Source organism: Psammomys obesus, unplaced genomic scaffold, assembly GCF_907164565.1.
Source record: "Psammomys obesus unplaced genomic scaffold, mPsaObe1.curated_primary_1811, whole genome shotgun sequence".
In the NCBI taxonomy this organism is placed as follows: Eukaryota; Metazoa; Chordata; class Mammalia; order Rodentia; family Muridae; genus Psammomys; species Psammomys obesus.
The window spans coordinates 7,598,568-7,610,643 of NW_026590062.1; the positions used below are offsets into that span (position 1 = coordinate 7,598,568).

The 12,076-nt window shown below is 41.2% G+C and overlaps 1 protein-coding gene across 3 annotated transcripts in view; it reads left to right on the forward strand.

The window, feature by feature from the left end:
- Window positions 1–12,076, forward strand: part of Med13l (mediator complex subunit 13L) — a 221,437-nt gene that overhangs the window by 28,888 nt on the left and 180,473 nt on the right. For all 3 annotated transcript variants that reach the window (XM_055605858.1, XM_055605859.1, XM_055605861.1), the window contains exon 2: window positions 6,119–6,356. In XM_055605858.1, the coding sequence (XP_055461833.1) occupies window positions 6,119–6,356 (238 nt within the window). The remainder of the gene's footprint in view (window positions 1–6,118; window positions 6,357–12,076) is intronic.

The following is a 12,076-nucleotide window of genomic DNA, read 5'->3' on the forward strand; positions in this document are numbered from 1 at the left end:
GTGGCTGAATCATTTGATAGTGCAGGAGGTAGAGTTGAAACATTTTCATTTTATAGTTGTCAATGCCAAGAATGCCACTTTGCATAAATATGTTGTACAAAATGTCAGAAGTATATTTATGACCATTTCATAAATTGTTGGGAATTCTAGCCTTAATCCCAAGCCAAAATTTGATTGAGCAATTCTTTATGAAACTGAAATTAGCAGGGCTGGACAGATGGCGCAGCTGTGAAGAGTGAGTGCTGCTCTTTCAGAGGGCTAGAGTTCCATTCCTTAGCACCCATATCAGGCAGCCCACAGTGACCTCTGATTCCAGTTCAGGGCCCAAGGGGTTCTGATTGACCTGGCCATTGAGGGTGCCTACACTCACATGCTCATACCCACACAGACACACATATACATAATTAGAAATACAAACAAAACAAAACCAAAAACAAAAGAAACTTAGGGACAAGTTTTAAAGTCAAAACATTAAAACTTATAATTCATTGTAATAGGGAGTGTTTTAGGGTTTCTGTTGCTGGGGAGGGACGCTGTGACCATGGCAACTCTTATAAAGGAAAACATTTAATTGGGGCTGATTTACATGTTCAGAGGCTTAGCTTATATTATCATCACTTCGGGAATGATGGCAGCATCCAGGCAATCATGGTGTTGGAGGAGCCAAGAGTTCTACATCCTGTTCAGTGGACAGCAGGAAGAGTTAGAGACACTGGGCCTGCTTTGAACATTTGAAACCTCAAAGCCCACCCTCAGTGAACATCTTCCTCCAACAAGGCTACACTCCTAATCGTGCCACTCCTTAGTGGTCAAACATTCAAATCTATGTGTCTATGGGGGCATTCCTGTACAGCCAACCAATGGGGGATAGGCTCATTTGATGCCGGCTGATGTTTCTGAAAGTATTTGTTTCAATCATCATGTGTCTATGAGAGAAAGCTTTGTGTGTGTGTGAGCTGAGGTGTTGTAGGCAGTGTTGGTTAAAGTTGTGTGCCATAATGGTGTCTCCAGTATCTTGGTTGCATGCCATGTTGTATTCAGAACAAAGGCTGTGGTGAAGCCATGAGAGGTGAGCATATGGTGAGGGTGCCTGAAAGATTCTGGACTCATACAATGTTGATTTAAAGTTAGTGTTTGAACATTGCTTATTCAGAAACCTTTCACTGTTGACAAAATTTTCTCTACCCTTCATGAGGTCATGTCCTAGTAAGAAGCTATTTTAACTGACCATCCCTCACCTCTTTGGTCCAGGCCACTTCTCTTTCTTTCCTGAGTACTATCTTCATAGTTTTTGAGACACAGATGCTCTTTCTTGTTCTACCTATTGTTGTGATTTCACAGTTAGAGGGAGAGAACAGCCCAAAGAAACCAACTTCTTCACTGATACTTAGTGTGGTTTAAAGAGAGCAGAAGCAGATGTGTGTGTTTACTCTGCTATTCTTACCTGGAGCCGATTAGTTATGCTGTAACAAAAGCTTTCCATTATGTGCGACATTTGTTTTTCTTTCCTGGCTTTGATCTGTGAGGCGAGTTAATATATTTACTGTATTTTCCTAATCTGCTAGAGTAGTAATTCTGTCACAGTAGGGAGAGGGTAAAGGCATACTTGAGGTTTTCTAGGGCACTTATGTTGGCAGCAAGAGATGAATGTTGTCCCTCTCCCACAGCCTTGCACATGCTAGGCAAGTGCTGGACCACTGAGCTACATCTTCCACCTCAGCCCAGCAGGTTCCTTAGATTTCAGTATCTTGTGGAAATTTTGTCACTGATGTCTCTGAGATGTCTGGTAAAGGTTTGTATCATTTACAAGTTGCCTTCGCAAGTGAGATGTAATTAGTTTGGGACAGGAGAGGAGCTCATTTATAGTATGTAGGTCAGCCGTAGCACTTTATAGCTCCTAAAGCTGAGGCACCCTGGGCTCAGGAGTAGGCTTCCTGACATCATGGAGGCACTTTGTGGAGAAAGCAGTCTCACAACCAGCATTTCTTATCTCCTATAGTGTTGCTCTGGGGTTCTAAGCCTCAGTTCATTCTTACCAACGCCTGTAGGCTTTATTCGGGTTTAGGACCACTGAATCTAGTTTTCACTCTGGGGCCAAGTGCAGATGTTTGATGTTGGCAGTCAAACATTTAGTGTGAAAGCAGGAGTTATTTGTACACATTGTACCTAGGGACGATGGCTAAGAACCAGTGTAACATCTCTGTAAGTCCCATCTATGGTGTAGGGAAGAACGTTTGTCTTGATTCTGTTTTAATCCTCTTAGCATTGTCGTGATCTGACTAGAGTGGACTTCCCTCTTTGCCAGCAGTCCCCACCAGTTCAGTTCATCTTTCAGAAGACCTTCACTGCCTGGGTAACAGATGCCAGCCATTGCTGAACACACTTTTCTCCATCCCCTCTTGAAGGAAGATTCTTTGAAAAAAAAAAATACATACCCTTCAAGAAGAATTATGTATTACTGTCCTCCACTGATGATGTGTAGATGCCTGTTGCAGTAAGTGTCTGAGTCTCTTGATTCTTGAGATGGTGTGGCCACTCTTATGACTTGTTTTTATTGCCCCAGGAAGACTACAGAATGAGCCATGGGCTTTCTTAAATAAGAGACCATGGCCATGAGCTCTGGTCATTGCTAAATTGAGCCTATGACGGTTTCTTTGTATGATTTTCTAATCCTCCAGGGATCATTTTTAACAGTAGCCCTATGAAGGAACATGACAGAATGGAAAGAATTTTTGTTTCAGATTCAGTTGTGGTTTAAACCCACCTATGTTTGGGACCTGTCATTTGCCAGGTTTATGTTTGTAGATGAATTATTTAACTGTTAGGAGTCTTAACTTCTTTAGCTCTGTGGTTGGAAGGCTGGAACAAGTGGGAAGAACTCACATTCCCAGTCCATTTGGTTTTGGATTTTAGAACTTATATATAACTCCGCATTTGTTTATTCTTTTTAATGTAAATGTATATTTAGGATAATTGGAGTATAGAAATATTTAAAGGTTTGCTTCAGAAAATTCTTTTAGGTGAGTGAGGGATTGAACCTGTGGCCACACATGCTAAGAGAACATTTTCTGTACTGTTCCCAGGCCTCTCCTGCCTCTGAAGAGCTGCACTGTGCACCAAGGCTCAGCATTCATTCAAGACTGTAGTCAGTAGATAGGAAAATTTGAGTCTTAGAGATAGGCATTTGTCAGAAATGGGGAAAGTGGGGTCAGCGAGATGGTTCAGCAGGTAAAAAGGCTTGCCACTGAGCCTGAGAACCTAGTTCAATGCCTAGGACCCATGTGGCTGAGGGGGAGAGCTGACTTCCATAGATTGTTCTTTGACTTCCCTGAAGTCAAATTCATGTATAGTAAATAAATACTAAATTAAAGATTAAAAAAGAGTTTTCTCAACAGTTGGAAGCCCCCAGGTTTATTTAATTTTATCTGAGGTTTCTTCTAAGGCTGTTTTTTGCACCATCTCTCTGGGGCTGAGAGGAGGTAGAGAGGAGGTGGAGCGCTGCCAGGGCTTGGTGAGCAGAGCTGGGCACTCCATGCTCCCGAGAAGTGACAGAGAGTCTATGGTGGGACAAAGGGTTTGGGGAACTTCAACTTTGCTCTTATTAGACACTGATTCAAGGTTTAAAGCAAGCCTCTGAGTGTTGGCTTTATCTTAGGTGTTAAAGGCTTTTCCGAGAAGACTGCCATAATTCTTAATTTTAGCTTTAAAAGAAAGGAACTGAATGTTTTGAAATAATCGGAAGTTCCCCAGTTCTTTGGCTGAACTAGCTATAGAGCCTGTGGTAGTGCTATGTGGCACTTACAGCACACTGCAGCCTGGACAGCTTTGTAAAGAGCTCAGCAGGTGACAGTAGCTTCCCTCTGCCACTGAGAGCAGAGGCACAGGAAGTTAGTGCAAGTGTCCGGCTAGGAAACCAGGGCTAGAAAGCCATTCGGAATCAGTCAGATATTTATTTGCCTGCTGAACTGCAAGGGTGCTACAGGGGAAAGTGCTCTAGGGAGTGAGTCACCATGCGTGGGTTTTCTGGGGACAGGCTCAGCCAGGTGTGCAAGTCTCTAATGTGCCCTAATTTTCTAGCACTCATGGTTGCTGTCATCATAGTGATTCATACTGTGGGTTTGGTGCTCTCCTCCTCTCCCCTCCTCCCCTTCCCAGGGTCCTTAGGCATAGGACAGTGTCCTTGGCTCACATGGTGAGTGGTTTCCTTATCTTCTCCGATTTGAGCTTCTCTGGTTTTATTTCATCTCCTTTTTTGACATTTAGAAATTAATGCCGGGCTTTCTGATTAAAGCACAGAGATATTCATTTATTAGAAGAAACAAAGGGACAGAAAACTAGACAAGGATGGGACAGGTAGGTTTCTGAGCTTCAGATACTATTAGTTTGGTTATTGTTTTTGTGACTTTTCTTTTGGAGTTACACTGCTTTTTGGGATAAAGAAATGAGCTTATTCCCCCTTGGATATGACCATGGTGCCAGTCCGCTGTCTGAGCTCCCAGAGTTAGTCCCAGTTGTGTTGCAGATGGTTACTTTACTGTCCTGTCGTGCTTTTGTTTTGAAAAAGAATTTGTCCATAAAAGTGATTGCTCTGTTGGGGAGGGCATGGAGGGCTGGGGAGCCATGGGCTGTGTGATAAGGACTGCAGTGGTCAGCTTTGCTGGAGTACCTGGTTCCAGTCTGCAGCTACTTGAGTAAGGAGCCCAGCTCTCCTTTGTTTTGAAGCATCTTTGATGTTTGGTTCATCAGACCTAAGCTTCAGCAAACCTGAGAGTAGAGAGACGTGCGTTGTGCAGCAGCACAAACAGCCTCTGCTTGCTTGTTTTAAAGTTCTGAGTTTTAAAATGTGGCTAAAAAACAAAAGACCGGACGGCAGCAGAGGCTTGCTAAGGAGGCAGGGGTCTGTGCTGCACGCAGAGTCACATGCAGGAGCTGCTGCTGAGCAGCTTTGTCAGTTTTGTTAGCAGCTGCTTTCTGAGGAGACTTTTCAGCTGCTGTGCTGCACTGGTGAGAACCTCCTGAACTAGCTGCTGAGGTGGGGGAGTGAGGTGGGGAGTGGAAATTCCTTGGAAGAAAGAATGTCTTCTCCTTGCAGAGAGCCCCTTATTTCAAGGCCTTGGGACCAGATGTGTCAGAGTGTAGATTCTTAGATTTGGGGCTGTTGAACACTTCGCTGGCTTGCCATCCCTAATGTGAAGATGTGAATCTCAAATGCTTCCAAGTGTGGATTTAGAAATCATTTCAGTCAGATTTTTGTGTTGAGAACTGTCAGCTTGTGCTTTTTGTTGTACATTGCTCTAGTTGTCCTGGAACTTGGTATATAGACTAGCCTGGCCTCAAACTCATGGAGCGCCACCTATATCTGCTTCCTGAGTGCTGGGATTAAAGGTGTGCACCACCATGCTGCAACACTTATTTTAAAATCTTGTTTTATTTCTTTACATTAAAATATGTAAACATCCTCCCCCCCTCCCCCCGAGACAGTGTTTTTCTGTGTAGCCCTGGCTGTCTCTAAAAACTCACTCTGTAGACCAGGCTGGCCCTGAACTCACAGAGATCTGCCTTCCTCTGCCTCCTGAGTGTTGGAACTAAAGGCCTAAAGTTGTTCTTTTTTTTTTTTTTTTTTTTAATGTGTATGAGAGTTTTGCCTTGCATGTATGTGTGTCCTATGCTGGTAGATATGAAGAGGCCACTGGCTGTCCTGGGATCAGAGGTAAAGGAGGACTGTGATCCACTGTATGGGTGCTGGGAATCCAGCCTCCATCCTCTCCAAGAGCAACCAGTACTCTTAGCTGCTGAGTGAGCTCTGTAGTTCCTTTTTTGGGTGTAAAATAGGTATAGCTTTTGAATTGAATAGGGTGTAGTAATTGAACATAGTTTTTAAAATATGGGTACTTTATAGTATATGGTTAGGTGAATGAAAAGTGTTTCAACAGCACATAATGATTACCAGCTTGTTTTATTTTGTTATTTAATATGATGAACTTGTAGACGTCTTGATAGAAATTATTCCCACATCCCTGTCCCTAAACCCAGAAGGGCTTCTTTGGGAGCTTGCTTTTAGTGGTAAAAAAGAAAGAAAAAAGAAAAATCAAAACTTATAATTTTTTTTTTTTTCCAGGCTGAACTCACAGGAATCAAATGGCGTAGGTACAATTTTGGAGGGCATGGGGACTGTGGACCCATAATTTCAGCCCCAGCCCAAGATGATCCAATCCTGTTAAGTTTCATCCGCTGTTTGCAAGCCAACCTGCTGTGTGTATGGCGTCGTGACGTCAAGCCAGATTGCAAAGAGCTGTGGATATTCTGGTGGGGAGACGAACCCAACCTAGTAGGAGTGATACATCATGAACTTCAGGGTAAGGATTTTGTCTTTTCTTAAAAATTGTTTGCATCATATTTTTTGAACAATGGTAAATTTTGGAAAGGTAAAGAGTCACTTAAAACAGAGACCCCAAGTATTGAGTAAATGATGTGTTTGTTAAGAGTACCCTTACTTTCCCCACTCCCTTCTTCCGTTCCTACATTTTCTTCCCTTAAAGTCTCTTGTCCTTCCCCAGTCATGTTGAAAATTAGAATCTTATCACATAACTTTAGAATTATTTTTTTACTATGTTATTATTTATAGACAGGGAATCACCATGTATCCATAAACTTAAAGTCTTCTTTCTGGCTCAGCCTCTTGCATGCTGGGATACAGGGATTCACCACCCTGTCCTTCTGGCCTCTGAAATCATTACTATTAAAGGAAAATATTGTGTACGTGTACGCAGTGTGCTGTGATTGGGTGAAGACAAGGCTCTGGCCCACTGTTTTAAAATTAATAGTGAATTGTGAGTAATTAGTAAGACAGCTATATGAGCAGAACTTTTTCCCTGCAGGACTTTGCTAGCCAAACTCTTTGTTGGCAAATTGAAAATACAGAAATGTAATACAGCCTTTACTGGACAAAGCTTGAATTGGCCTTGGATAGTGTTTTAGGGAAAGATAACTTTCTAAAAAGTATTTTAGCTTATTTCCCTCACTGATTCCAGAAATACTAATTTTGAACTTCAGTTTGCATCTGACACCTAAAAACTTTGAATTAATGCAAGCTATTTGTTAGCCTAAATTACTTCCTCTATTTACCATACATTTACAGTAGCAGAAAACGTTATCAGTTGTTCTTGATTTCTGGCAGACATTTTCACTTCTCTATCCAACAATTTCTCGTGCGTATCCTACAGAATTTTCTAAGTCGAGACAAATTCCAGTGTTTAGTTCATGGTTTTGAGCCAGGCCTTTTGTGCTGTCGCGCTGCCCCCAGGCTCACTGAGTGCTAGGCACCACGCTTAGCTAGACTACATCTCAATGGAGAGTGCTGGTCCTTCTCACCTAGGTGCTGTTAACCTAACCTACTCCAGTTAAATTATGCTTGAAATATTGCAGGCATTGCTGAGATGTTTTGTTAGTTTATGTTTTTATTATTTATTACAGGAAGGCTTAAAACAATCTCCAGTGTATTTTTGTGGGTCTGTTTTAATGGTTCTAAATTTGCCTAAAGGATTTCCTGCCAAATTCTTGAAACTTGTTGGCAGTCCTGTTCTTTTGTTGGTGGTATTTCCTGCCACAGCAGCTAGGGGGCAGTACAGCACAGTGGACTAATTGAGCTAACGCTAACTGGCTGTTAAGCCTTTGTTGATTGTTCTGTTAACCTACACTCTAGGTGAGGTTGCTTACTAGTGGGCTCATCATCAGAATCCCAAAATTTACGTGCATCTTAAAACCTTGTGTAATTAGTAGGTGATGCAGGTAAAGTTAGAGTTTTACACCACCTACGTTTCGGTTTTTTGGAGTCTCTAAGAGCTTCTAGGTGGTCCTTGTTATATTTGTGTTTGTTGAATATCAAAATATTGCATTCTTTTATTTGTTTACACATGTGGATGGATGATTATAGTCTTTAACATCTTATCCTCCTGTTTTTAATCTTAAAAACATTTTAAACTAATATTGATTGATTGATGGGTTGATCTATTAATCTAAATTAACTGATTGATCAACTGATCGATTGGTTGATTGATTGTGGGAGGGTATGTGTACCATGGTATAGCTGTGAGGTCAGAGAACTACTTCTGGGAGTTCTTTCTCTACCTCTACCATGTATCCTAAGGCTTAAACTCAGGTTGTTTGGCTCAGTGACTGACAAGTACCTTCACCTGTCAAGCCATCTCCCAGCCCTGGTTCTATATTTTTGGTGACTATTCTGGATTTTCATCTTCTGTTTCTATGTACTGATTTCTTAATTCATTTTGTGACAATTCAGAAGCCAGGCTTCCTAATTATGAAATTATCTGTTCCTGACAGCAGAGTGAGTGCTTTTCCTGGAGACCAGCTTGTTACTGTGGGCTTCTTACCTTTCCCTAGCTGGTTGGTTCACGTCATATATGTAGTTCATTAATTTGAGAATATTTTGCTAAAGAATAATTAAGCAAAGATTGACTTATTTTAAAGTGGTTTTTTTCTTATTTTGTTTTTAAACCATAGAAAACTACTACTTTTTAAAATCAAGGTCTCAATATGTAGCTCTGGCTGACGTGGAGGTTGCTCTGTAGACCAGGCTGGCCTTGAACTCACAGGGATCCGCCTGCCTCTGTCTCCTAGTTGAGGTTAAAGGCATGCAGCATTCCCTGTGAAAGCACTACATTTTCAGAATGACCATGTGAAAGAGGACAGATAACACAGTTGGGGTAGTTGCTGTTTGCCTATGAGTGTGAAGCCGAAGTGCTGTTTCACTATCCCCTGTCTTTCACTTTCTGATGATGTGTTTCCCAGGGGAGTGGCCTCTTGTTTTTATGCTCTTTCCTTTTGAGAACTGTGAAGAGTGTGCTCTTGCTGAGCAGCCACAGCATCCTTGAGTGTCTCCTCCTTTCAGTGTGCTGAATGTTGGGAAAGTTGTTAGAGCCAGTCACACAAATTGTCCACTTTTGCATGTAAAAGTGGCTGAAAGAGTAAATTATATGGCTCAAGTATTAGGAGATATTTGAAAATTAATTAGAAAAGTGAGTGGCATAATGGCAGTGAGGGTGACATGGAGAACATTCAGGAAAGCCAATGATTGAAGGGACAGTTCCTATTGGTTGCCATAGAATTGAGAGTATTAAACACTTCCTTTTCCAGTCTATTTAAGAGTTATTTTATTTTGGGTAAAATAAACTTTAGCAAAGTCCTGCTGGCAGATGTGAATGTTAGGACAAGGCAGCGCTATTGTAACATTAGCAGGGATATTGAAGTACTGTCCATCTTTTTGGTGATGTTTTTCACCTTGTCATGGTGCTTTGCTTCATAACATACTGCTGACAGACCCCAGCAATTACCAAAGCTGCCACCTTGGTATATATGTGTGTACATTAGTACAGTAGCTGCACAGAGTGATGGTGCTCCTGCAGCACACAAGGGCTGGATAGATCACGTTGTACCTGGAATGCTTGATGTGTCTGGAGCCCTGTGAGGGAAGATGCTGCTGCACTCAGAGCCGCCTCTGTGGGGGCTCTTGTGTGGCTCCTGATTGCTTGGCTTCCAATGCCTGCATAGTCACTTAACAGCTGTGAACCTTCGGTCAGTTTATTTAACTGATCATTGTCTTAGTTTCCTCCCTGTAAATTGGATTATAAAGCTGAAGTTAATAAAGTCCCCAGCTAGCACACACAGCAGTTACTCTGTAACTGTAGCTGCCTGCCGTTGCTACTGCACTGACAGCCGTGAGCTCAGAGATGAGAATTGCATTTTGGCATTTTCTAAACAATTGATTCTGTTCTGTGTAGCAGTTAGTGCTTGCTACTGCCAAACATTTGCAAGCTGAAATTATATCTTCTACTTGTAAGCTGAAATTATATTTTCTAGCTTTAATGTTTGGGTGGGGCAATGGGCAATAACAAAAATGTCACAGTGGCAGAGATAACATGCTCATAAGATATTTATCTGTACTTTCTATAATTTTTTTTTGTGTGTGTATGGGTGTGCATGTTGGGGGGTTCTGTGTTGCCACTATGGGCATGTTGTAGAGATTGGAGGACAGCTCTTGGGTTCTGGGTCTTAGATGCAGGTCTGCAGGTCTGTGTGGCAAGTACTTTTACCTGTTGAGCCATCTGACTGGCTCCTTCTCTGTTTGACAGCAAACACAGATTGTTGTGTGAAGAGAACCATTGTTTTTAATTTGTCGAATGCTCTAAGCAGAGTTGTGACTGCTGCCACATGTCAGAGCAGGGTACCCACTGAGTGTGAATGAGTGTGTTTATGTGTGTGTGTGGTCATCTTTTTGGCTGTAAGAGTGCTTCTGAGTTCAGTTAGAGGAACTTTTAGTTTAAAAAGGCTGTAAGAGAGGCACACACACCAGGCTGTACTCAGAGCACTACCCAGAATATATGGGGGGTGGGGGGTGGGACGGGAGACCAGAATGGCCTTCACCGCATAGGGATCCCAAGTGCTTGGATTAAAGATGTGTGTCACCACACATGGCCTAAAGTGCATATATATATATATATTTTTTTTTTTCTTTTGTTTTTTGTTTTGTTTGTTTTTTGAGATTCGGTTTCTCTGTGTAGCCCTGGCTGTCCTGGAACTCTCTGTGTAGATCAGGTTGTCCTCAAGCTCACAGAGAGTTGCCTACCTCTGCCTCCAGAGTGCTGGGATTAAAAGAATGCATCACCACCGCCCAGATCTAAAACATATTTTTATTGCTTATTTTCTATATTCCTATATTTCTATATATTCCTATATTTTGTTCTGAATTAATTTTCCAATTCTATAAAGTAGTAATAGTTTTCATTGTACGATGACTATCTGTGTGAACATATATGCTTACCTAAAATTGGACTTAATAAGTTACACCTCCTTAACAGACATGGCATTTATTAAGACTTTAATGAGTAACAAATTCTTATTGTGAAATTATGGGCAGACATCGACTCAAATTCTTTCATGTGAAGAATAGAAAAAGATTCAGTGAACTAGAATTATTAAGCTAAACATGCTTGAAATTGAGAGAGCAAACTGAAGTCTAACTTTCTATTGTAAATAACGTCAGTGAGTTACCGCAGGCAACTTACTGAACCATGTAATTAGTTTTTTTAAAAAGAAAAATGAGACATTTATACAGAGATTGTAGTGAGATAGAATGTGAAGGGAAGGCTCGTGTTCCACTGGTATGAAAATTAAGCAGTTGGCAAAATTATAAAGATTATTGCTTTAGGTAAAAGTCAAGTAAAGTTTTGATTTGGGGTTATTATTGGTAAGCAGAGGCATCATGATCTAATTTTTTTTTTTTTTTGCACTGACATGAAAACCCTATTTTTAATTAATGAACCCAAGTAAAATGTTTTATAATCTATTTCTATTATTTTTGATAATGTATATGTGTGTTTGTCTCTTTGTGTGGATCTGTGCACGTGAGTGGAGGTGCCTGAGGAGGCCAGAGCCTTTGGGTCTCACAGAGATGGAGTTGTAGGTGTTTGTGAGCTGCCTGGTTTGGGTGTGGGATCTCTGTAAGAGCAGCAGCACTCTTCTCTGCTGAGCCGTCTCCTGCCTGTGAAGCCTCTTCTGATGAAGTGTTAGTTGTCATTAGAATGGATGAGGTGTCAGTTGGCAGGAGGTAAATTATATTTTGTGCATGAATGGGAATAATTTTGGTGAGGAGTGTGCTGTGTGTGGTGTGGTCTTTGCCTGGCATTTTTGAGAATTGCCATGTTTGGTCATGTCCCCTGTTCACTGGTTTCTATGTTTTCTTTCAAAAGTTTGTCCATAGCAAACTTTAAGATTTAGTTGGGGTTGTTGTACATTAAAAAGATATAAAGATTTCTTTGCCCACTAAAATTGTTTGTAGCCCTTGTTCAGGGAGGCCGATTTAAGTGTATGAATATCGAAAATATGGAGACTTTTCGTACATGTTACTAGAGCTAAAGGCCTAATTCCAGAAAGAATTGTGTTTCTGAACATTGGATTTGAAAGGTATTAAAGACATAGGTGCATGTAAATAGGTCTTGGCTTTATTAGCTCGCTCTATCTATCTATCTATCTATCTATCTATCTATCTATCTATCTATCT